The sequence below is a fragment of the Maniola jurtina genome, chromosome 21 (assembly GCF_905333055.1).
Source record: "Maniola jurtina chromosome 21, ilManJurt1.1, whole genome shotgun sequence".
Lineage (NCBI taxonomy): Eukaryota > Metazoa > Arthropoda > Insecta > Lepidoptera > Nymphalidae > Maniola > Maniola jurtina.
In genome coordinates, this window is record NC_060049.1 from 10,400,570 (window position 1) to 10,427,211 (window position 26,642).

Sequence of the window (26,642 nt, forward strand, 5' to 3'; positions counted from 1 at the left end):
ATAAATAATGAGGGCAACAAAGAACTACAATTTTCAATTGTAAGACTTCAGATTGTTTAAAAACTGTGAAAAGCTTAGGTATTCCTTGCTGTCTAATAGGGATTAATTACTTACCGAAATAAGGTACGCGAACGCCTATAGTTAGAAGCTTGTGTTATCGTAGATATACAAAAGTAGGGGTAGTTCAAATTGGGATTTAAGTTCTTTATTTCAAACGAGTTTAAAATAATAACTAGGTATCTAATTTTGGATATTGTTTGATAAAATATCTAAGCATTCCTGACTTATACTTTGTTGAACGTGTTGAATAAAAAAAAGTTAAATTTGTCATTAATTTCCATACCAGTAGCCTCCCACGGCTATTAATTAAAATTTACGCTAAATCATTCGAAAAAAGTGTCGACCATCTGTTTAATTGGAGCCAAGGACCTTCGTCTTGGCAAAAAGTCCTTATTTCACGACAGGCCACCACACGCGATTTTGTTTAGAGAGTTATAAATCTTCTTTAGTTATTCTTTCGCTATCACCATCATAAGCTAATTATTCAGACTATTACTAGATTAGCTAGACCATAAGACAATATTATTTACTTTAGGTTCTATGTTCATCTCTATTCAAGTTATTATAATCTTGATTGCTACTACAATTGATGGTAAAACACTTAAATATCTCTGATTCACAATGTTAGCGCTCACACTTAGAAAGCAGTATGATATGAGATACCTATAGACCAGTTAAAAAAATCGACTTCCAAAACCACTACAAAGTAAAAAATATTTTTGTTTCTACATGTGTACCTACCTACGTATGAAGTCGGACCAGCTTCACGCTTAGATTTCTAATTTCTTCTCGCCCTCCTTCATACTCGCCCGACTTCATTCATACATACATGATACACGTGTAGAAACAAAAATTATTTTTAACTTTGTAGTGGTTTTGGAAGTCAGTTTTTTTTTAATTTAAAGCTTTTTAGTATAAGTAGTCACTGCTTGGTATAAGTAGTCACTGCTTGCTTGCTTCTTTCACTTTTTTGGCCCGTAGGTATGAAAAGCAGCCTAATGGACGCGCCAGACGCTTGTAGCAAACAACAGCAAGCATCGCACAGATAGCTTGCCTGCCAATCTGAACCCCCAAAGCGTTCGCAAACACCCGTCCATACGCTTAGGTACCGTTTGCTGTTTGTTACATGACTCTGGCGCGGGCATAATGGCCAACCATAGCTAAATACTAAGTACTAAGTTTGGAATTCCAAAAGGCCTACCGCTGTAGTTTTTAAGCTTACAGTTGGACGATCGCAATCATCTCTGATTGGCTAACACTCACTATTGGCGGGGACAATACCATAAAAACCAATTACATATTAAACGGCTCAGATAAAGAGATATTTTAATAGCAACAAACAAACTTACAAGCTTTTTCTCTTCACAATATTGGCGTGGATAGCGTCGCAGATGTAGGAAAACCATACATCTGCCCACACATGGCTAGGACCAGATGATGTAACGTTCATACATAAACACATAATGTAGATTAAGGTAAATTGTGAAATAAATCACGGCTTTAAAAAGTTCTGTGAGAAATCAGCTACTGTACCTATCTACTCGTAAAGTATGTGGACAGCTTTCCATAACCTCTATTGTATAATCTGTCTTCAAGTAAAACATTTTTTAAACCTAAAAGTTATGTAACATTATTTTTGGAAGCACGTATACCTACCTACTATACTCTCTAGTACCAACACAATTGTAGACCTCTTTTCAATAGAATCTGTAATTGTGCACTACAGTACACCAGTACACTAACCCACCTTCACAAACCGATTCTAATATACTTACATATTACTTGATATTACTTATATTATTTATCGGATCTTTCTATGGCATTACATAATCCCGTTAAATACGTTCTCAAATTCAAAACCATTGCTTTATTTGGTGTCTATTATCGTAAATGTGGCAGTTTGATGGTAATCGCTAACTTTACGTAAAATGTTAATAGAGTTCTTGTTACGAATCACAGAATAATTTGATATACTTAGATGAATTATTTATAGTCTAACTGTGCTCATGATTGTATAACACAGTAATGTACAAGTTTACACTAACCATAAAACGTGAAGATGCTTTGGAAATATTTCAAATGCAACGAATATAATATTTAAGTTGGTAGAGTAGGTAGCCAATAAACGTTTATTCATAAGATTATGTTGTTTGAACTTTAAAACATTATTATTAACGATGTGTTTTACCCATAATAAAAATTACGTAAGCTATATAGCTAGGTTACGTACACGTATTTTTATTTTGTGTTACGACTCATCTTATTTGTGTAATGTGTTATAAAAAACTTTAAGAAATATTATGAACAAATAAATTTTCAATTCAGATTTTAAGTATTAAAAAGATAGGGGAATAAGTAGTGCGTAATAAAATAAGTACATACCTACTTATAGAGCAAGATCCTAGGACCGCCAGACCTTACTTATTTTCTGAGAAACAAAATGTGTGGAATCAAGTAATGATTGTATCAGCTTACGCATATCTGCTAGCTTGTGCCAACGACGGCCAACTTATAGGTATTAGCTGCTAAAGCTTCCTACGTAAAAGCATTACTTAGTCACTTTTGAATATTAATAATTAATTAAGTAACAATATTCTGTAAAACATACCTACATAAAAATCAGACTTAAAGAAATTTTTAAATTGGCACAAGTCGTCGGCACAAGCGAGAAAATATGCGTACGGTTATATGGTTTGTTTTTCAGAAAATAAGTAACGTCTGACGACACTAGGATCTTGGACCATTATTATTAGTGGGTAGAAAGAAAATGTATTTCCGCGAAGATTATAGAAGGTAGTAGGTATCTACCACTGGCGAACGACCGGATAGAAATCGCGATTACTCGTTCTTTGGAAAATCTTCGCAAGTTGTGAAGTTAAAAGGTAAATATAGTGATTTATTGATGTAATGAAAGCATTTCAATTAGCGTGAGTTTACTCCATGCAAGATGCATGTAGGTATGAAATAGGTACCTAATTGTGGTAGGTTGGTATATAATATAGGTACCGTACCGCCACCGATGTGCGCCAGACGACCGCAGTTCGCTTTCATTGTGAGGATTAGGTTTCTGTGCCTTTATATTATACCTATAAGTACATACATACCTACACTAGGATATCATATGCATTTCACGTGTAAAACATACAGTCGTTGGATAGACGCAGCGTTACGTTTATTATGCAACATGCAATATGCACTATACGCGCCCTTGGCAACCTGGGCGGTCTACTCGGCTTCTGGACCGAGCTTGGATGGCTGGAGTGACGACTTCGGTGGGGAGGGGCAACGCACGCACTACAGACGGAAACGTTTAAGTGCGGAAACCAGCCCAGAAAGAAGATGCTCTATACGCACCCGCCCTCCTGTTACTCCACATGCTAAAAAAGCAAGCACCTACCACCTGCACTACCTACCACTCTGCCACTCCACACAAACTCTTCAAGACCTCAGGGGCCGTTGATAACCACAACTGCAGTCTTTTATTTGAAAGGTACAGCCTTTATAAGAGATTAATGTAATCTCTATGTATAGTAATGCAACTTGACTGCACTGGTAAGGCTCATGATCCTAAAATAGGCGCTAGCGTAAACACCGCGCCTCTGGTTTCTCGTAAAAATAGAGCGTAAATAAATAAAAGCTTGCTTTTCTGAAGTTGCTGCAACTCGTCAAGTAACACGTCTAAGAGTAGATAGTGGCTCTAGTATGAAAAGTTTTAGCTTTTCATGCGTGGGAAAATTGTAATTCAACACTCTGATTAAATACCTACAAATCTATTGAAAGTTTTATTTAAAAAATATTAAGTATATTTATTTGCCATAACATTTAGATTTAGACTATTTTATTACTTAACGCCATATTTACAGAAAAAGCAAAAAATGTCTGTGACATACATGTGAGATATGGAGAAATTAAGAGGGCAAGATGACCATGGAACCGTAAAGTAAAAACTCCACTACAGTTCACGCACGTTACGTTAACAACTGACATCCATTTTTTGGACCCAGTGGTCCGGAACTTTGGCAAAGAGAATGTGCTTCTCCCCGGCCGCGTTGCTATTGATTTAGTAAGGAGAGAATAAGTTTTATTATGTTTGTTTCGCTCGCTTGCGCAAGTTCGCTGTACACAATACTAGCGGCGAGTGGACGCCGGCGTCAAGTTAGAGGCGGAAGAAAGGAGCCTAATAAATAAAACATTTGGAACTTTTGCTGTTGTTACTTGAAAGTTTTTTGGTTTGTCTAGGTTTGCCTTCATAAATCTGTGGCATCTTTATAAGAAAAAACATTATAATAATTCACATTACTTACTAAATCAAACTTGTTATCTTTTAGCAGAAAACTCAAGATCTGGGTAATGAATTCGATTCGAAACAAACTTCCGCCTCAGAAAACTGGGAAACTCATTTGTGGGAATGAGTGTAATATTTTATTATTTTCCATAATCAGTATTAGACTTGCCTTTACAAAAGTTTAAAAAATCCATTAAAAGTATGCTCATGGTAAAAGCATATTACACAGTCGAAGATTATTTAAATGATAAAAAAGCATGGATTTGACTCACTCCAGCAATGCGCGGGGCTGCAATTGCTTGTATACTATGGAACATTATTGTAAATTGAACAGTTGAAAAGAGTAACCGCCGAGTTTCTTGCTGGTTCTTCTCGGTAGGAACGGCATTCCGAACCCGTGGTAAATTATTTGACGGTTCAAAAGCACTTGTAAAAGTTTATTTGAATAAAAATCTATTATATTCTATTCTATTCTATTCTAGATAAATCAGTTTCTGTAGGCGTCATATCGATGAACAACGGCACAAAAATTTTAGGCAACTGTTGTTAGGTATTTCTTGTATTTTTTTCCGTTTCCTTTTTAAAAAGGATTCTGTTGTAGAGTAAAAAAGGAAAGTACCTACATTGCGATTGTTGTATTGTCTGAATAGATGGCCTTCTTGCTGCATGCATCCTACATTTCAGTCGGAGAGTGTTAGTCAATCTGAAGTGATTGCGACCACTGAAATTGTCAACCTTTAGGGCAAGATCTTATAGACTAAATTTATGAAACTTCTTCTTCATGTGCCTCTATATTACAAAATTTACTAGTCAGTTTCCTTAACTCCTTGTCCATGCTAGGCATATTAATAGGCCTCCTTCTATTTTTATTTAGTCAGCTCTGTAATGTTTCCATAAAATAAGCCATAAACATCTTATTTCCCATCTCTCTTTTTTCTGCCATTGAATCAATCATTATGTAGGTATTGTCTGCTGCATGCGGTACCTACTGTATCGTAAAAGCTGGTGTAGGAAAATTAAAATCGCGAGAGTTTACTTCTTGGACCATAAGTGAATGCCAATGAAAGGGCGGGCGGCAGCGCGGAGCAGCGGAAGCGCGCTCGGCGCTCCATTGACGGATCGCACTCATCAATGGCGCAACCCGACCGAGCTCTCCACTCGTGTTGCCAATGTAAACACGTAGTTACTGACTTGCCAACTTCTCGGCCGCTAGCCACACTACTCTCTTGTTGTTACGTTTAAAACATGGCTTGTGGTTGGATGGATATTACCTACTTTATTTACTCTAGTTTGATACTAAAAACGACTATTAGAAGCTAGAAATTTAGAGCTTCTCGCGAAAAATCACACTCTCGCTATTGGTTTAGAATACTGTATCACAATAATAAAATAATTGCGATTATAGCAATGTGAATTGTGATAAATGATCACAAAATTGAAAAAGTTTTTATGAATAATAGAATCTTTAGTCGTCTTTAACATTTTATTTATATAATTTATACCTACATAGTCATAATAGTGAACACTTTTATTTTTATTCAGAAAGTAATAATACAGATTTTCACACATGTTAAAAATACTTAAATATAAAAATTATAATATAGTGAACATATATTGTAATACATATTATTATTTCTTTTGTTCTTCATGAATTCATCCGTTAGTGGAAAGTCTTTCACTTGTTTCAGAATGATTTATCCTACCAAAAAGAAAAAGCAACCAAATCGACCGTCGTATCGCGTCGCTCTTTTCAAATATTCTTTTTGTTATAAAAGAGAATGCCATATCCAGCCACTATGTACTAAGTACATAATACAGTAAGCCTGGTCATCGACCTAGAAGACTCGCAGGACGTAGGCTATTGAGCTGATGCTAGCGCTCATAAAGGACTAAGGAATAAGGACGCTTGACAATCGCTTAAGACGATCATCTAGTTAAGATCATCTTATTTCTTACTCTAAGGTTAAGATACGATCGAGTTACGGTATATTGATGACTTGCTAGTTGCTACTTTTAAAGCGTTTGCAATTTTGTAATGAATATATTCAAACTTTGTAGTGAAAGAAGTTGCAACTAAGCTCTATTTAGTACCTATAACAAAATATAAAACTTTAAGTGTGAAAATCTATCCCATCTCTATTTTAAGGTGTAAGTTTATCTCTATACTTATCTAGTTTTTACAAGAATTAAGAACTTCATTTAAATAGACTAAAAACGACATTATTATTGTGTACAACTTGACTTTCTGATTGAACTAATAAAAAAATGAACTACGAGAAATAAATCCTGTTTGAAGCCGAAACTTAAATACTTTGGTCATAAAAAAAGGAGTGTGGCTAACGAACCATAACATTTATCGTATTAATTAAGTCGATTAAAAAGAGAACTTTAAAATGTAGGAATTTATTAATAATTCAATTAATATATAACGAGAAACTTATTCGAATCTCAAACCGCTATCTTTATATTTTGCATTTGGTCGAAGTTTCTGCCATGGTTACCGGTGCCATTGCGTGTTTTTCAGCAGTCGATGTGCCGTTCTGCTGATTATAATAATTATTATATTAAATGAAAATCAACCACTTTTCTATCTTTAGCAACAGCTTTCACAAAATTGAACAAATTCAAACATCATGAACAGAAGAGTAGGTACTACTTTGTTGTCAGTAGTACATTAGGCGGTTAAACTAGGTTTCCGTTATTAAAGACCATGCGCCCCTTATTAACTCAAACAGGCCTTTTTTTAATGAGTAAATTATTGCTATATTGAAACAAACCAAAAGGCGCCTAGAAATTTATTGATAAGTATTTAATTAATAGAAAGAAATCTCATATTTATATTCATATTTGTAATCAATGTCTTGCTATTGGGAAAAATGCATTGATGAAACGAATTCTACCAATCACAGCAATTGAAATTGTAGCAAATATTTGATGCAATTTTTTCGTAATCGAGCTGCTGGCGTAAATGGAGCTTTAGTGTTCTGTTTTAAACAACTAAGTGACACTATTGATAAATATGGCTTGCGATCGTTGCTTTCATAACAAAGCACCTCCTTAGACTTGTCCGGCATCTTAAGGGGTTCCCGGGCTGCAGGAGTGAATGCGATTATCCAATTAAGGCTAGTCGCCACCAGTGGGAGCAACGCACTCCTTTTGTCTGCGACCGCCGACTTGCTGCCCGCACTTATCTTACGAGTACGGGCTCCGCATGGAATGAGGAAACGAAGCCTCGCTAATTAGCAATTAAATATGGCGTTGTCAAAGAATTTGAGCGCATTTTTCGTATAAAATTTTAAACTGGTATAAGTTTGCTTTAAGCAGCTTTACACATGCCATAAGCCAATCGTACTATAGGCTATAATTTTACTAAAATCCTATTAAATGAATCCTATCACTTTAGGTAGGTACATTATTTATTAACCCCTTAGCTCTGCCATTTGCTGCAGTAAATATATACCAACAATTTTAGTAATTTTAGTAGTTGCGTCATTAGTTTTATAATCCCATTTATCCATTATGATTACATCATAATCCACACCCTAATTTGTATTATTTGAATAATAGTTAAGCCTTCCATATTAGCCCTTTAGGCCTTTATATTGAGTGGCGTAAGGACAGACAGCGCAGTTTGTGACTTTGCGTATATGGAGATTTTGAGGCCCACCTTAGCGCCTGCTCAACTTGACCTATTCATAGGGTCGCGTGGGTCGCTCTACGTACAAAAGCCTCAATACCACCAGTGAAAATCTTCAAGGCAAACCAATCTTTATTGCTCTAGCAAAAAAGGACTAATTTGTATGTAAGTGTGCTTACTTTTGTCTTAATCTATGGTGTTGGTTGTACCATGGTGATTGACGTTGAAGAGTTGGCAGCAATATTGGCGACATTCATTGGCGTCATTCGTCAGCCCCTTCACATAGTTTGTAGATGGTTTATTACCCCACGCGTGGGCGTGCGTTGACATTGCGTGATTGATACCAATTTGACATGATGAAATACAAATAGACAAACTTGTTTAATGTATAGGTACTTATTAAGCACCATAATTATGATATACCTAAGTGATAGTAGTGTAGTCTAGTTAACTTAGCAGTAGGTATATTATTTTTATAAGTAGTTTATTTTTCCCTATACTTATAAGACTTTATGCACAAACAGAATTACATAAAACTTGGAAGATACCCTCATACTAGTTCTCATGAATACTCGATCAATAAGCAATAATCATCAAAGAAAGTTTTTCATCGTCCCCATATCTACTGCCTCGAGGAAAGGCCAATAAAACTCCCAATATGTATTATAAGATTTTCTTTCGTAGGTAGGTACCATCTGTTTCTGCCTTCTATTTGGTCGCGTGCCGATATTGCTTAAGCTTTGGGGAAATGGTTGGATGAGTCGACATGAAAATGAAATTTCCGTGCCGGAGGGATGCTTCGCGGAATATTGTCCCAATTTGGGGCGGGTCGATTTTTATATTATTTCATATTTTATGCCGTTTTCTTGAACTAGGTTGTGCTATCATTTCTCAACAATTAAATAAGTTAGTTGTTGAAGTATGAAGCGTAATAAAAACTCTATCTGAGAAACTCAAATAATTTTTTTTGCAAGTTTTTATAGAAACGACAACGTGCTTTACCGATTCCATTGTGACCCATCACATTTATAATTAAGCCATCATGGTTTATATCAACCATACCATAATATGGTAGGTATATTAGATACATACTTCTTTATATTAACATTGTAGGAAAATGCAAAAGTGAGTCAGTTTGTTATTTTTTCACGACTCTATCGCTGAACGTTTGTTACAAAAATTGTTTGCATCCTGTAGATACTTTTTATCCCAGGAAATCAATGATCCTGTTTTTAAAAATCTAAATCATTACGAATGAAGTTACGGGCACTGGGCATCAGCAAGTTTTCCGTGAATGTTAGCAATCCAAGAGCACCAGATCGGTATTCCGAGATCACATTTCCATAGCTCACGTAGAGGTTCTCACGCGCAAAAGACTTATATGGTCGGTCTGTGATGTAGCCGCCGCCCGCCAGTGCCCACCCTGCTTTGTTCCGCCGCTCGGGTTCAAGGCTCCATATACGCAGGAACCAGTTACCTATCTACCTACCAGACGCTGTGGAGTAAAGCTCTGGTTACACTCAACGCGCGGCGTATGTTAGGTGTGACGACAGGAAGTTCGACGGCAGAAACGCATCGAGAAGTCGTGTAGAGGAAGGTTGTAGAGTGCATGGCGACGCGCCTGGGTCGATGTATTAGTAGGCTGAGCTCACTTGGTCACGTAGCTCGAGAAATATACGTCCACATGCTCCTTCCACGGCTTGATGCGTAAGTCTTATCTCACAAGAGAGAGTTAAGAGATTAGCGTCCATGCGATAGAATGAGAGACGTTATTAAATTTTAGACCACAGCGTTGTGCGGGGTGAGTTGCATTTTATTGCGTTGTAACAAGAATCGCTATTTCTTCAAACGTTTTTGCGGAGTGAGCTTTTGTACGTTCTGTGATAGGGCCTACACGGCATACTCAATCCGAAACTATATTATTAATGTTTAGTTCTGTAATGTAATGTAATAGTTCTCTGCTTCATCAATCATTCATCACTCATGAGTGATAGATTTGATTGATACAGAACCTAGTCTAAAGGACGCCTTACAAATCTCTCAAAACAAGACGCAGTCGTTGATTGTTCGTGCTACCAGAGCTTAACCAGTTATACCTACCAGACGCTGCGGGTTGATAAATGCCCATTGTCCGATTATACTTTTACGAGATGCCTTACCCGTGACATGAAATTCCTGTTCTCTCATTCGGTTAAAAGTAGGTTTCTAACTTTCCACTTACAAGAGCACCGTCCTGTTTGAATTGTAATATCAAACTTGCACTGATTCCTTTTACGTATACACGAATCTTATATATTTTAATTTGATATCTAATGATATACGAATTACGAATGCCGATATAATTAGTCTTCTCAATTGAAATGCTTATAATAATATCTGATACCCGCGACTTCGTTCACGTGGGTACAGGGTTTAAAAATCCCGTGGGAACTCTTTGATTTTTCGGGATGAAAAGTAGCCGATGTGTTAATCCATGGTAGGTATAATCAGCTACCTCCATTCTAAATTTCAGCTAATAAATCTAGTACTTTTTGCGTCAAAGAGTAACAAACATACATACATACAAATTTTCGCCTTTACAATATTAATGTGATATCAGTCACTCGATGGTAGTAATCCTGAATTTATCAAGCAAGAATAGTCATGGAATAGATACAGAAAAATAAAAATTTATTCACTTCTCATGTGGCTAATAATAATACCTCCGAAGGTAAACCTTCAGGTCCAAAATGTTGAATTCCTGAACCTGAAGGAATGTAAATACCAAGTATGTCCTATAACTTTATCTTTATCAAGATCAGATCAGTCGATCAAAAACAGTTACCAAACAAACTGACAGACATATTAGTTTTATTTCTTTCTTTCTTCCTTCTGGGCAGGTTACTGGGCACTAAATAATTTTGGTCTGTTGTGCGTACCTAATAATATTATTTTTGTGGATACAGTTAGTGATGAATTCGCATGACAAATCAGCAATGTAGTTCAATTTCATGCGAACATTTTTCCCAGATTGTATTTGGTTATTGGAGATCACAAATTTAACAACAGCGGAACTAACTTTTCATTGATTAGTAGGTACGGTACCTACTAAAATAAATATTATTTTCTAATTCGATTTGACTGTCGCAGACAGTTATTTATTTATGGAAAAGCTTCAATTGTGAATTTTTCGGCTTGCGTTTACTGCAAACATTTTACTGTTCATCATCATCATCATCATCTTATCAACTGATAGATGTCAACTGCTAGACAAAGTTCTTTTGTAGGGACTTCCACACACTACGGTCTCTGGATCCAGAGGCTCCTTGCGATTTGTTTGATGTCGTTTGTGTAGTAGTAGAGCGTCTTCCAACAACGCTGCGATTCCCGCTATTTTACCCCATTGCGATGCTACAGCACACTTATCCGAGCCGAACGCGTAGAACGAGCCGAACGAAACGAATTTTAGAATCCTGTACTATATGAAATCTCATGAAACCGCGCACACTTCCCCGCGTCGAATCGTCTGAATCGGAAGTAGATTTCATATAGAGAATTCTAAAATTCATTTCGTTCGACTCTTTCGACGCGTAATACGATAAGTGTGCGTTCACTTTTATACGCAAAATTTCCTGCTAATATTACGATGTTGGTATCATAACAAAATAACGAAACTATGAGTAAATTTAGAAGGAGCTGTCGAACCATGCGTATTATTATTAGCATTTGAATAGGATATTATGTACAAGAATAGTATGTAGACGTAGAAACCTTTAAACTAAGCTAGCGTTCAATTTGTTAAACATATTGTTTCGAATGGAATATTATGATCATCCTCATTAGCATTTGAGTTTTTATCACTGCTCGTTTACCGAATTCAAATTCAAATCTTGTGACTAACCTGAGCGACTGCTAAACGATGTCCAAATTACACGTTTGTAATTATAATTACATGCTTAACTGAGTAACCTTCGTTACATCATTAGTTTTTGTTAGTAAAAACTTCCCTGGTTACATGCAAATAAGTGTCCTCGTAGACTACAAAATATTTGTCAGACTTTACTAGTACGATGCCAAATAGGAAGGTTTAAGTAAAATAAGCCTTACTAGGCAACTTTATTAAAATATGTATATTTGCTATCGTCATCAGCAGCAGTCAATAGGTAGGTACTCGTATATTATGCGTCCACTTTTTTGACGCAACCTTCTGTAAGTAGCATCAGTACCACCGTTTCCTAGACTTTCCCAACCTAATGCATCTAATCAATGTAAGCAAGATTTAGATACTTGTTCGCTGGACACAAAACGTAGGTAATATATTTAGAGATATATAATAGTAATCTTTAATGTACTTATTAGCAGCTAAGTTGTATAACATTGACAAGTAATTAACTATCGGCTAATGGTTCGTGTCTCTTTGACATCAAACCACTAAGGGAAATACGCAAATTCAAACGATTAGTAAAATCAGCTATACATTCCCATACAATTAAAGAGCAACTTAGGTATCTTGTTGTCTTAAGTTCGTGGGAGCCCTTATAGTGGCCAATTCAAAATCACTAGTCATGATGTGAGGGCTTTATGAGTCTCTCAAGGCCGCCGCATCCTCTACGAATCTCATTAAACAACTAAAGAAGTCATTAAAATTGGTGTCACAGAACGCATCATAGTAATTGCCTAAAGCAGCCGTTTGAATCTTAATGCTGGTAGTATTGATAACATTTGACTATTAAGTTTTATTACTGCTCTGTGATAAGGATTTACGATCGCCTTAAGATTAGAAACAGTCATTTACTTTAATATTTTATGAGTTTCTTTGTTGATAAAGGTTGATTAATTAAACATCTATACTTACTAATTAATAAAATTGGAGTGTCTGTCACAGACAGGAGAGGAAACAGATACTTCTTATGAAATCTTGGTACTAAGAGACCAATTCTCTTTGTCCACAGATTAAGCCACCATGGCTTACTACCGTTGCGGACCTACAGCAATTGGCAACCGGGCCTCCTGGTCGGTGACGTCACCCGTCCACCAGGAGTCCAAGACCTTCGACCGTCCGCTCAGCGGGAACTACGATAGAATCTTCAACGCCTTTGAACGGACCAACGCTTTCGAATATGTTAGAAGTACCTTTGAAGGCAAGCCAGAAGAAAGGCAGATAGGCCATGGGGACATAGTAGTGAATAGGAAGATGTCTAGTAGTTTTGAAAGGGCAGACTGCGCGTTGGCTGCGCAGACGCCGTGTGAAGATGACGAGGATTTTTATAGGGAAAAGATTCTGTACTCGCAGGCGAGACAGCTGTTTCCGTTGCAGGAAGATCTGGCTGATTGGATTAATAAAACTAATGGTAAGTCCTTTTTTGTTTCTTTCTATAAATTTTAGTAGATGTTGGTGTTGAGAATATTTGAGAGATTAAAGAATCGCAGAAATGTATTTATCTTCTATTATATATTTCTATGTTTTTCTTTATTCACAAAATGTGCACGATATTTCTGACGAGCATATTATGGATGGCAATATTTTTTGTTCAGACAATATATTCTTTATTTCGTTGAAAAATACTATTTGGTTTTAACTGGGTAGGTATGTACTTGTTAGGAACCCAGCCGTCTTATTAAAGGTTCACAAAAATAGTTCTTACCTAAATGATTTGTGCCTAGTCATGGAAAATCATTAGGTTAAGTAAAACATCGCGATGACTACTTACCACAATTCTTTCCGATTTTGAAACTGGTTAAATATAATGAATTGCGTATAAGAAATGTGCAATAACAAGAAGTCTTGAGCATTATTATCGTGGCGTTTAATAAATTGCTTAATGAACGGGCCTACAATGCGAGCAATAAATTAATAACGGTTAACGTGCTGTGTGGTGTAGTGCGGTAATTGATGAGTCGACGTATGGTTCGGTCTATTAACCTAATTAGTGTGAACAAACTCCGCTTGTATTACAAACTTTGCAACATCATGTACTTAGTAAGCAGGGCTGCTACCTGTAGCTACCTGTAGGTACGTACTACGTACGATTTTCCTTCGTTATTTTAGCGTTTTAGCATCATCTGACCCATCTGACTTGATGCTCTCCCTTATTTTTATAGGAGTGCATGCCCGGAAGAATCAGTCTTTACTGGTACTGAACTGATTGGCTGATTTGATACTCGTACAAAGTCTGATTTTTGAATATAGGTATTAGGTACATCTAACTTGATATCTTTTTCAAGGAATACAGAAGAGAAAAATGCTATAGATATTTTGATAGCTGAAAACCCGTAACCCTTATAATTTATGTTACGAATTAGTTTTTGATTAAAATAAATATACCTAGAAACCCATTGAAATAAAGGAGAGAACGTTAAGTACCCTGGATCCATATGTAAGGTATAATTTATGACCAATTTATTAAAGTAAATGGAATTGTACCACTATGTTGCTGTAGGTGTAAAATGGCAAATATGTAATAGTTCAGCTGACAGCTTCCATACAATACAATTGCTTTTCCATCATAAAATAATAACTTCGTAATGAAATGCATTACTTATGTTTTTTGTCAGAATTTGAGACTTCTAACTGAACTAAAAGCAAAAGCTTTCAGATGAAAAATATAAAAACAGTTTAATTAGTATTTCGATTCCCGATCATTGTTTTGTTTCTATTTCAGGAAACGTAAAAACAGTATTTATTTTGTGAGATTCGAACCATTTTTCAAAGTAGGCTATTCGTTTAAGGATCTTGATCCATCTGCTCGTAAAAACTGCTTTCAAGCATAATATTATAATTCGATCATGGTTTTACCGCATGAAAACAGTCTTCAATACACGTGCGTGCCTAAATATTCAAGCAGAGTATAACAAAGAGAGTCGATTACCACGAATCGATGTATCGATACGATATGTATGTCTATTAGAAATTACACACGCGTAACGGAGTTTAGAGCGGCGTCCTTTGAGAGTTCATCGACATCGCTAATTATATTGTTATGTGTTGCATTATGGTTTTTGGTTATGGTTGCAGTCAGTTGCATCATGTTTGAAGATGTAAAGATTTTGTTTGTTCAAGAAATGCGGTGTTGAAACTGTGTAAAGTATTTTTTTAAGCGGAAACACAGAATATTTATAAAATAGTACGCTGTTAGCTAGACGCGTCGGTACGATAACATACCGAGTAGTTCATCCAAAAAGGTCCATCTACTTACATTTTGAATCTCTCATTTTGAATCATCTTCTCAGGGCCAATGTCACTGAATGCGGTGTGTTGTTTAGGTTTGAATACGTTACTCCATATGACATTGTTAAAGTGTTCAAATCTTTACAAAGCAAAAAAACCGGAGATCTGTGGGGAATATCAGTAAAAATAATTAACAATATTATTGATATTATTGCGCCATATCTAGCCTTAATTTTTAATGAGTCTGTGGATACAGGCGCTTTTCCAGATCTCATGAAATGTAGTAAATTGATACCTCTTTTTAAATCGGGTAGCAAAAGTGACCCAAACAATTACAGGCCAATTTCAATTTTGCCAACACTGAGCAAGATATTTGAGAAAATCATGCTCAACCAACTGCTTCAGCATTTCAATTTTAATAAGCTACTCCATTCTGAACAGTATGGCTTCACTAAAGGTCGATCAACAACCGACGCGGCCGCAATGCTGTTAAAGCATATATTCAATGCGTGGGAGGGGTCACAGAATGCCATTGGTATTTTCTGTGATTTATCCAAGGCATTTGATTGCGTTGAGCACGAGACTCTTTTAGTTAAATTGAGCCACTATGGAATCAAAGACACTGCGCTTGGTCTCATTGCGTCCTATCTTAGTGATCGTATTCAAACAGTATGTGTGAATGATGTGAAGTCATCCGGATCAGCCTCACTAATGGGTGTTCCTCAAGGCTCTATTCTAGGTCCTTTCATGTTCTTAGTATACATAAACGATTTACCATATGTAGTCCAAAATATTTGCGATATCGTACTATTTGCTGACGATACGTCTTTGATTTTTAAAGTCGATAGAAATAAGGACAATTTTGACGATATAAATGGTGCCATATCTCAGGTAACTCACTGGTTTACTGTAAATAATCTACTTTTAAATGCAAAAAAAAACTAAGTGTATTGAATTCGCACTGCCCAATACCAAGAACACAAGTAACATTAATTTAATGATAAATAATGATATTTTGAAAATAGAAGAGACTACTACATTTTTGGGGATAACCTTAGATGCGAAGCTTCAATGGGGCACCCATATATCAACTCTTGCTGGCAAACTAAGCTCTGCTGCTTACGCGGTTAGAAAGATTCGACAATTAACTGACGTGGAGACCGCAAAGATAGTATATTTTGCTTATTTTCATAGTATTATGTCTTATGGAATCTTAATATGGGGTAGAGCGGCAGATATTGGGAGAGTTTTTGTATTACAAAAAAGGGCAATACGCGCAATTTATAACTTAAAACCACGCGATTCACTTCGAGAAAAATTTAAGGAAATAGGTATCCTTACCGTAGCCTCTCAATATATTTACAACAACATAATTTTTGTAAGACAAAATATTCTTAGTTACAAGAAGGTTGGCGATCTACACAACAGGCTGACTAGACACCGTAACAGGCTTGTGACTCCTACGCTCCGTCTCAGGAAGGTCCAAAAGTCATTTGTGGGAATGGGTATAATCTTCTATAACAAAATTCCTCAGTCAATTTTGGACTTGCCTTTACACAGGTTCAAAAAATCTATTAAAAATATGCTCTTGAGAAAAGCATATTATACTATCGAAGATTATGTAAATGATAAAAAAGCGTGGATTTGAACTTCGATTCGCTCCAGCAATGCGCAGGACTTCAATTGCTTTTATACATGGCATAATATTGTATATCAAATCTTTGAAAAGAGCAACCGCCGAGTTTCTTGCTGGTTCTTCTCGGTAGGAAAGGCATTCCGAACCAGTGGTAGATGCTTTTGACGATTCGAAAGAACTTGTAAAAGTCTAATTGAATAAAAACATTTTGAATTTGAATTTGAATTTGAATTTGAATTTCTAGTAACATTGAGCGATTTAAAAATTCACTAAGCCCACATTTCTATTGCTCTGTAAATGGAGCATTTACAGTTTTAAGACTTATTTATAAAATTGGATATTATACTAGTGAAAGGATATTTCTCTCTATTTTTTGACCCTTTTATTAAAATTTAATAAATGACCTAAATTCTCATCATCAAATCTTTGAGTAATTCAGAATTATTCGCTCCAGAAATGCGCCGGGCTGCAATTGCTTGTATAGTATGGCATATTGTTGTAAATTGAACACTTGAAAAGAGCAACCGCCGAGTTTCTTGCTGGTTCTTAACGGCATTCCGAACCAGTTGTAAATTATTTTAACAATACAAAAACACTTGTAAAAGTTTACATGAATAAAAAAACATTCCATTTTTTAGGCAACTTCTATGCAAGCGCGCTCCATCTTAGGCTGCATCATCACTTGCTAGCAGGTCTGATTGCAGCCAAGCGCTAGTCTATATAATTAAAAAAAAAGGTACCTGCATAAGAGGTTCGGTTATAGATGGACGAATTAAGAATCTTCAATATAATAGATAATTATGAATTCTGGCCTCCCACATCATCATGATCATCAAATCAGTCATTGTTTATCCACTATTGGCAATTAAGACTAATTTTTTTTATTTATTGCGGTATCAAGAATCATGTGCCGATTACCGATAGTGAAGCCGAACCGTAACTATAGTTTTTCGGCCAAATTGTATGTTTTTGCGCGTCGCGTGTGTCACTCGGCAAGTGCTGGCCACGTGGTAGTTAAGTCACCGCGCCATATCCGCGAGTGTTTACAATCCTCCATCCTCCGAGCGAGGGAAGCCGTGGGAGGGCTCATGAATGAACCACTGCGTATTATGTGCTATTACTAATAAATTGTTGACAATTAATTAGTCACACTTAAAGTGTTGTATGTCCTATTTAATTACAATGATGTACTTATGTACATATCTACTAATCAATGATATAAGCTGTGTGGTTAGGACGTCCGCCTCCTAATCGGAGTTAGGGGTTCCTCTCTTTAACTTTTCGGAGTGATGAATGAGTGATGAATGAAAATGAAAAATCACTTGAAGGAAAACATCGTGAGGAAACCTGCATCATGAGAGTTCTCCATAATGTTCTCAAAGGTGTGTGAAGTCTGCCAATCCGCACTTGACCAGCGTGGTAGACTATGGACAAAACCCTTCTCACTCTGAGAGGAGACCCGTACTCTGTAGTGAGCCGGCGATGAGTTGATGATGATGAATGATATACTCGTATTTTCTCATACAATCTATTATTAAAATATAGTTTCAGAATATGAGTCTTTAGTGTAACTTTTCAACTTAACGTTAACTGTGCGTAACTTCGTCATTTAGTATGGAGATTCACCCTAAGCTCTATAGAGCAACACACTTTGCTCAGGCTTAAGTTCCAGTCAAAACGAGATAGATTTATGTCAGCGATATAACGCTGTCTCGTTTAAACAGTGTCTTAAGTTTGAGCAAAGTCAAAGTGCGCTCTATAGATCTCGACCTAAGTTTTGGGAAAACGTCGCGATATGAAATCTTCATTCAAAATTTTCGTGATAAAATTAGAAATGATAAAATCACTGCACCTACCACAGGACAGTCGTCTGTCTTGTGGTAGGTGCAGTGATTTTAAAATATTTTTTAAAACTCTATCATCATCAACCAAACATCATTCAAACAAAATTGATGACGACATCAAATGAGGGAGCCACTGATTCCTGCTGCGCAAGATTGTGGCGCGACCCTACGAGAGACCTCTGTCCAGCTGTGGACGTCCATCGGATGACGATCGTTTGTCGATGATGATGACGATGATACAATTTTTTAAAGTAAACTTGATACAATAGAATGTAAATTTATCTTATAATATTTTGATTGAGTACCACTATCAACTCCTAACTTCGTTTGTCTTACGGTAGATTGGGAACTTTGAAGCTATGTTCAAATGGATTTTATACAATCCTAGAGCAGTTTTATTTATATCAATCAATAAGTTTATGTAGATTAAAATATGATTGTTTCTAAACACAACCCACGTCCGGTGCAATTAAACGGTTCATCGACAAGCCAATACATTTCGTCACAGACGAGCTATAACAATGTAAATTATGTTATGTATTACCTACCGATAGACTACCTATAGGAAAAACATGTCTGGAGCCGCGTGCGTCGTCGTCACATGGCTGGACTTGTGGTAGTCTTGCTACAATAGGGTCTTAGACTGTAGTAATATAACTGATGTAATTTTTTGTGTAGCAGTATAGTCTATGGGGCTAGATAAAACATCGCAACATTTTATTACTTAGTCCAAGACCTTATTGTTTGCATTTCAGACAATACCAAAAAGTTTCAGCCATGTAGAGATCATTGAAAATTCGGTGATAGCCTAGTGGTTAAAACGTCGGCCTCTTATTCGAGGGGGTCGGGGGTTCGATCCCTGGCACGCAACTAACTTTTCGGAATTATGTGCGTTTTAAGCAATTAATCACTAGCTTTAACGGTGAAAGAAAACATCGCGAGGAAACTTGTATGCCTGAGAGTTCTCCATAATGTTCTCACAGGTGTGTGAAGTCTGCCAGTCCGCATTTGGCCAGCGTGGTGGACTATGGTCAAACCCTTCTCAATCTGAGAGAAGACCCGTTCTCAGTAGTGAGCCGGCGATTTGTTGTTTTTGTCGATGATGATGATGATGAGGGATCATAATCTAAGATTAGTAGCTGTAGGTATGAAAAAAGGTTTCAAAATGCTATCTAAATTTCAAGACACTTATTTGAGGTCAATGATTTTAAAAAGAAATAAAACGACAAATGATAAAATCATTTCATTTATTTATTTGTTTAAACATCTTCATTGTTAACAAAATTACAAAGAGTCAGAATACAGTATAGGTACATTTAAAAAACAAACGGCGACCTTATCACCAAAGTGTAATATCAGCAATGAAAAACTAATTTGAAGACATTTGTAATTACAAAAGAAAGTAACATAACATTTAAATAGGTGTTGTGAGGGAAAGGAAAGTCTTTATCAGAAGTTTCAATGTCCGATCAACATAATTTGTTTAGTTCTCTCGGTGTTATGCCTCTAATGTGGTACTTTATAGTTTACTTTCCTACTATATGCAAGGCAACGCCCACACTGATCACGACTGCTACTAAACAGTAAACAGTAAACACGTTCCATAGATATTAATCAAATTATACAAGGACTTGTGATATAAGCACAAAATATCATAATAATTTGTAATATTGTTTGATAAAATTATTTAACTTATGCATATTGACCTTAGACTGCATTATTGATATCATTATGTAAGTGTATAGAAAAGCATTTCTTTTCTTAATCTTACATTTGATTTTAAGAACTTCATGAGTTTTTTTTTCATCGGTCCCGTCGGCACCCTTCGGGCACGGAACCCTGAAATGAAAAAAAAAAACTCGGCCAAGTGCGAGTCCGACTCGCGCACCGAGGGTTCCGTACTCGGGTATTTTTCCCGACATTTTGCACGATTTAATCAAAATCTATTATGCATAAAAATAATTAAAAATCTGTTTTAGAATATACAGGTAAAGCCCTTTCATATGATACCCCACTTGGTATAGTTGTCTTACTCTGAAAATTGAACCACATTTTAATTTTTTTTTAATGATGTAACCACAAAGTCACGGTTTTCGGATTTATTCCTTTTCTTGTGCTATGAGATCTACCTACCTGCCAAATTTCATGATTCTAGGTCAACGGGAAGTATCCTATAGGTTTTCTTGACAGACACGACGGACGGACGGACGGAAAGACAGACAGACAACAAAGTCATCCTTATAAGGGTTCCGTTTTTCCTTTATAGGTACGGAACCCTAAAAAAGCAGTTGTCATTTAGATTTCTTTTAATTCCATAATCCTAGGTTAACTGAAACCTATTTGGAGACATTTGAAAGATCTACAAGCCTTCAGCTTTCGTTTGTGCTTGAAACAAGAGCGATCGTTTAGGCATTTAAACCAATAGTTTAGAGCAGTCACGACGCGCCATTATGCGCCATAAACGAGCTCTCAATTACCCGTGTCTTAACCTCTCAGGGTTATCAATACAATAAGAGAATCGAGAAAAAATCCTGATTTTTTAGAGCATTTCGTCACGTTAAAGTTGGTTAAATTGTAAGAAAGCAACTATTAGTTACGAATTTGGTTGAATTTAGTAAATTTGGAAACCATTTAGTAAAACATTATTAATAATAGTGATATATTAATTTTTTTTTACAAGACCCACATTACTGAAAGCTATTTCAGTAATAAAAATATTTCACTTCTACAAAAATGCACGGCACCTACGAGTATGTCGAATATCGGCATTTTTTGGCAAATCTCTTACTTTTGTTAGAAGAGCAATACTTTGAGATTTTCTCCAGTGTTTCTTCTTTTTTATCTGGTCCTTATCGCCTTCTTTCTTAAATAAATAAGATTAAAATTCCAGTCGTTTCAAGAAAATTCCTAACGAGTGGTGACCCTATATCCGCTTTAGCACAACATTCAAAGCATCAACCTTATGACTATCATAATAGCTGCTGTAATCCATTACCAAGTCACTAATAAGATAATAACCCGGTGGTTTAGCGCATTGTTGCTTATTTTCACGCATCAAAACGTTCGTGACAATTGTCTACGATTCTCGGATAAGAAATCATTAGTACACACTTATTTGGCGGCGAATGTTTTCAAATATAATGAGAGAGATCCATTTCGAGAAATACTAGCCATTCTTGATAAGAGGAATGCATACCAGCCTTACTTCCCGATGTTGATCTATAGTAGAAGTATCATGTGTTTCAGGCTTACAAGATTTGAAGAAGTTAAGTATTGATCTCCTTTTTTTTAGTGTTTATCATGCACTTTATTTACCACCACAAGAAGGCAGGCCATGTCATTAACAGTAATAGAACAGAAAACATAGGCAGAAGTAGGACCAAAAGGCGTTCTTATTAGCGAGCTCTAACAGGCAACCTTATGAATAGGAAAATATAAGGACTAAGTCGTTTATCTTCTTGATAAATTGTTGATTTCATGTATTTTAGATGGATAGATAAGTCCTCGAATTTGAATGATATGAGATCACTGTCTATGGTATAAATAAGCAGGAAAACAAACCCACGCTCATGGTGGCATTAAACCATCATATCAAACAAGCCAAATTGAGTAGTCAAGAATGCTGTCATCGCTAATCTAACAACTGTTACATTGTACTCGTAGATATAGGCCATGAAGTTTAGGCTTAAGTGGAGGTGGAGCATCTCACAATAAGATAAATGGTTCATCTAACAAGTTTAAGTGTTGACAACGTAAATACATAATAACACTAACCTGCATCCTTCATAGCACGTAGCAGAGAAACGAAATATAGATTTACTCGGCTTCATTGAGCTTTATGTTAATTTGTTAAAATTTTCTTTGTAAAAACTAATAATATTCTACATAATTCACAGTATGTATGTATAGCAAAATTCTTAGTAACATATCAATAAACTTCTTCATGACTTGCCATAAATATAGAACTTCATACTTTTTTTCAATTCAATTCAATTTATTTATTTGCTGATACAGGTCATTTTATAGGTGTAATTATGTGTCTTCATTCAAAGGTGTCTTCATTTTCCTGTGCTTCTAGTCTTGTTACTGACTTTCTTATATTCCTGTTCTTCGCTAAGCAAAAAAGTTGTGCAACTAGTCTGTTCATTATGTTTTTAAGCTATGACTTTCTTGTTCTTCCCAAACTTTTTGCCCTCAGTTTTGCTTATTATGATGATGATCTGGTAGGCGAGTATTAGGGAATATGGATAAGAAGTATAAATGGTATGGATATATGAGAAGATGAAATAGGTACTAGGTATTCTTCAGATCATATGACAGATAACTTCCTTCCTTGCTTTGATGTTTAAATTAATTCTTTAATTTTCCATCGTTCCTGTTTTTTGGTTCCAATTTACTAAGCATTTGTCGAGATATACTTTATCATCACATTTCCATGTTTCTATTTTGTATCAGTGTGTGCTCCGTGTTTACCATACAATCAGTTAAGATGAAAGTAGAGGAAGTGTTCGTTTATATCCTGATTTCTAGCACCAAATCCAACTACCGCTAGAAACTGCGGAAGGCTAGCGATGAGTCATTGCGTAACATAATAACTTTATAGGTAGAGGAGCTATTAATAGTGTGCATATCGGTACCTGCCTCAGCGAATACACGCAATGAATATTCAACTACTTGGGGTGCAAGCGAGGGGAATAAGCTAATAAACTAAAGGGATCTTATTTTGTTAAAATCCGCTAAACCAGATAAATCTGTGTGGTATACAGCATGCGATATGCACCGCCCGCTTTGCCGCGCAACTACGTTAACCGGAAAAGTTAGCGAACAAGCAAAACCACGACTGTAACAAAACCTCTAAAACACTAGGTACTTTTATAAGGTAGGTTCTTGTAGAAGGTTTGTGTGGTGTTGCGTCGTCGTAAGGCTGCTTATTCACGGGATATGTGTAATAGAAATAGGTATGTGCAAAACCTATCAATAGAATCACTACGCATCATCAAACCTTGCTTTTGGAAATGCAGACAATCTACAAATTACATAAACTCAAAAAGGAAACATCGGTTTTAAATAAGAAATGCACAATAATTTAGTTTTTTTTTACTTTTTTGCAAGAGCTCGACCAACAGCTTGACGATGAGTTTTCCCCACATTTCACATCTCCGATGAACATGGCCATAGAAAATATCTTCTCTCTTTCCTGGTTGAATTGTTTCCACCAAAGTGAGAGGAGAGGAGAAGGGTTAAAATAAATCAGATTGGTTATTAACCAAACATCTCACTTCTCTGCTTTGGTGGCAACTCACCCGAAAGCTTTACGATGGTTACAGGCCGTCTTATTAGAGATTGAGATGTCGACAAAAGGCCGACAGCTACAACTGCCTCAATATTCTTCAATTAGATTAAACTGATAGATTTACGAAACCGCTACGCTTTATATTTTGCGCTCGATGGTGAACGGGTATTATAATAATTTCGATACAAGAGTTCCGTTGCTTCCCGTCTCGACACTTTGCATTGACACAATTCGCAATTATGTAGGTACGAATACCGTTACTAGATGTTAAATTATTTATTATCAGTGACTATCAGTACTAAGCTGTAAAATCTTAATCTGCATATATGTTTAGTTTTATTTTTAACCCGTTTCATAGGTTTTGTTAAAGTTAAAAAGTGAAGTAATTAAGTAATTATCGACTTAATTTCGCTTACTTCTATTTATACTATTTTAAATAAATCTTAGACCCGCATTTTTCTTAGAAGAAGCTTTGGTTTTTGTAGGAATTTATTTGTTTTGTTGTGCCCAGCAAAATAATGTATTTTCGAGTACTTAATTTTAATGAAGTTATTAGTTTCAAAAACAAACAGAAGACAAAAGGTCCCAAGGTGCTGGAATGGTGATCTCGCACAGGAAATCGCAGCGTTGGCACTGATAGACCCTCACTAGGAAGCCCAATAAACCAAGATCTCCTTTGCTAGAAAATACTTTTAAGCTGTATTTCGTACGCGAAGATTTTAAAGATTATCCAGATAAATTCTCATCCATTCGCCTTGATTGCATCTAGGAGGTTCGCCCTTGTCTTTTATTTCGGAATGTATGCAGGCATTGAGGCTTGATAATCGAGCTGCAATTATTTGTAAAAAAATCCCAGTTCCAGCGACCGGTTATTCAGAATAGCATCCCGTCAACGAAACTAACCTAAAGAATAGAGCGGCCATCATATCATTTAAATTTTTTATGAAAATAATCGTCGTCACTTTTCAGTATAAATATTTCAGCTCATTGAAAATAATAATTACAAGATGGAATATCTAATACTTAAAAAGTTCATGGTTGTGATTCTCGTCTAATTATCATCAATCAAAGGTCTTCTCTTTCTTAAAAGACCTACACTCACAACAAACACTGGTCAGTGCAGATTGTAGACTGTACGATAAACAGCTTATCCCTGAATGTAATTTGATGCGAGATTTTCTCATGTAAGTAAATGTAAAAATTAATTAAGGTGAATTACTTTTTTTTTTTAACTCAGAGATGTTTGACCTAGATTTGAACCAGGGCATGTTTTTACAGCTAGAAACTCTAATTAATACACATTGATTCTAATAGCGGCGTACAGTTATTCGCACTAAAATTTAGTCTTTAATAATTTAAAAATCATTTTTTGTCCCTTTTAGCAATGATAAAAACAAAAAGATGCAGATATAGTACTACTCTAAAAGTTTAGAGAAAGACTTCATAATAGACGTCAATGTCTTATCTGTCACTGTATAATATATCTTTGATCCCAGGCTACTTGCTAGGCAAAGCAAGACGCAAGGGCGGCGCTTTGAACATAAAGTCAAGGTGAAAAGAAACTGCAGTATGGTAATTACTTTTTATGAGCCGTAACGTGTATGTAACGTTCTCCTTTTACCCAATATCCAACGGTGAATGGACATGTGACTTGAGATTTTTACAGCTTCGCGGCAAATCAACGACCTGTAACAAAAAAGCTTTTCAATTAATTCTTCTGAGCTCTGTGTCGTATTCCTTATTACTGAGAGTCGTGACTTTTTCATTAATTACACAATAGCAGAGGTGTTCTTGGCATAATGATGCGGTGGATTTCCATATCCTTACGTTATAAGTAACGGTACTTAAAAATAGGTCCTTATCTACGCGCAGTACCTACAAACAATTACCTACGAGTATCTCAAATACATCGCTGACTTATATCTCTAGTTTTACAATACATACCTATTTATAAAAGGATAAACTGCAAAAAGCCTTCTTGGGTCGCTGGACAGACGTGTTCTGGAGGGGACGCCACGTACCAGGGAGCGCAGTGTGGGATGACCTCCAACCCGTTGGACTGACGATCCTAAGGTAGCGGGAAGTTGGTAGATGAGAAAGGCGAAGTGCCGTGTGTGGTGGCACGCTCTCGGGAAGGCTTATATCCAGCAGTGGATGCAAAAAGCCAGACGGAAACTTTTTAAACTCGGTACTTCTTATAGGTTTTTGCGGTAACGTAAGGATTAAGAAAAATTCAGAATTTCCACTCGAACTAAGGGGGTCAGCTAATTTTAAACTTTTAACATAAATGTATTTGCATTCATGGAAATAATTACGCTGGTTCATTAGTTACCACACTGTCATGTAATAATGGCAAGGCTAAAGGCGAGGTGGTCTTGAAAATTGGCAATAAATATTCCTCAGCCAGCTCGCGGCTCGATACCGGCGCGCTCATTGAAGGCGCCGATTTATCAAGCCTTTTATACAATTTATTTATTCTCGATCTCAATCGCAACACGTCTCTGTGGAATGTTAAATTAATTATATAGAACATGAAATATGAATATTTATAGATTGCGATATTTATCTGCCAGCGATCCGCGTGGAGAGATCGATTATGTTTATACAAGGGCTTATGTTTGAATCTAATTAAAATGACAAACAAGGTCCAATATTGTCTCTTAAATCTACCTATCTATAACAAAGTACTAGATACGTAGGCTAAGTTTTTAAACCCATGTTCTGAAAAGTTATGGTTATT

At 36.1% G+C, this 26,642-nt stretch overlaps 1 protein-coding gene across 7 annotated transcripts in view; it reads left to right on the forward strand.

Annotated features, from left to right (window-relative positions):
- The window catches only part of LOC123876256 (GAS2-like protein 3), a 90,011-nt gene that overhangs the window by 51,419 nt on the left and 11,950 nt on the right, over positions 1–26,642 (forward strand). For all 7 annotated transcript variants that reach the window (XM_045922464.1, XM_045922459.1, XM_045922465.1 and 4 more), the window contains one exon: positions 12,914–13,312. In XM_045922464.1, the coding sequence (XP_045778420.1) occupies positions 12,925–13,312 (388 nt within the window). In that variant the 5' untranslated portion in view covers positions 12,914–12,924. The remainder of the gene's footprint in view (positions 1–12,913; positions 13,313–26,642) is intronic.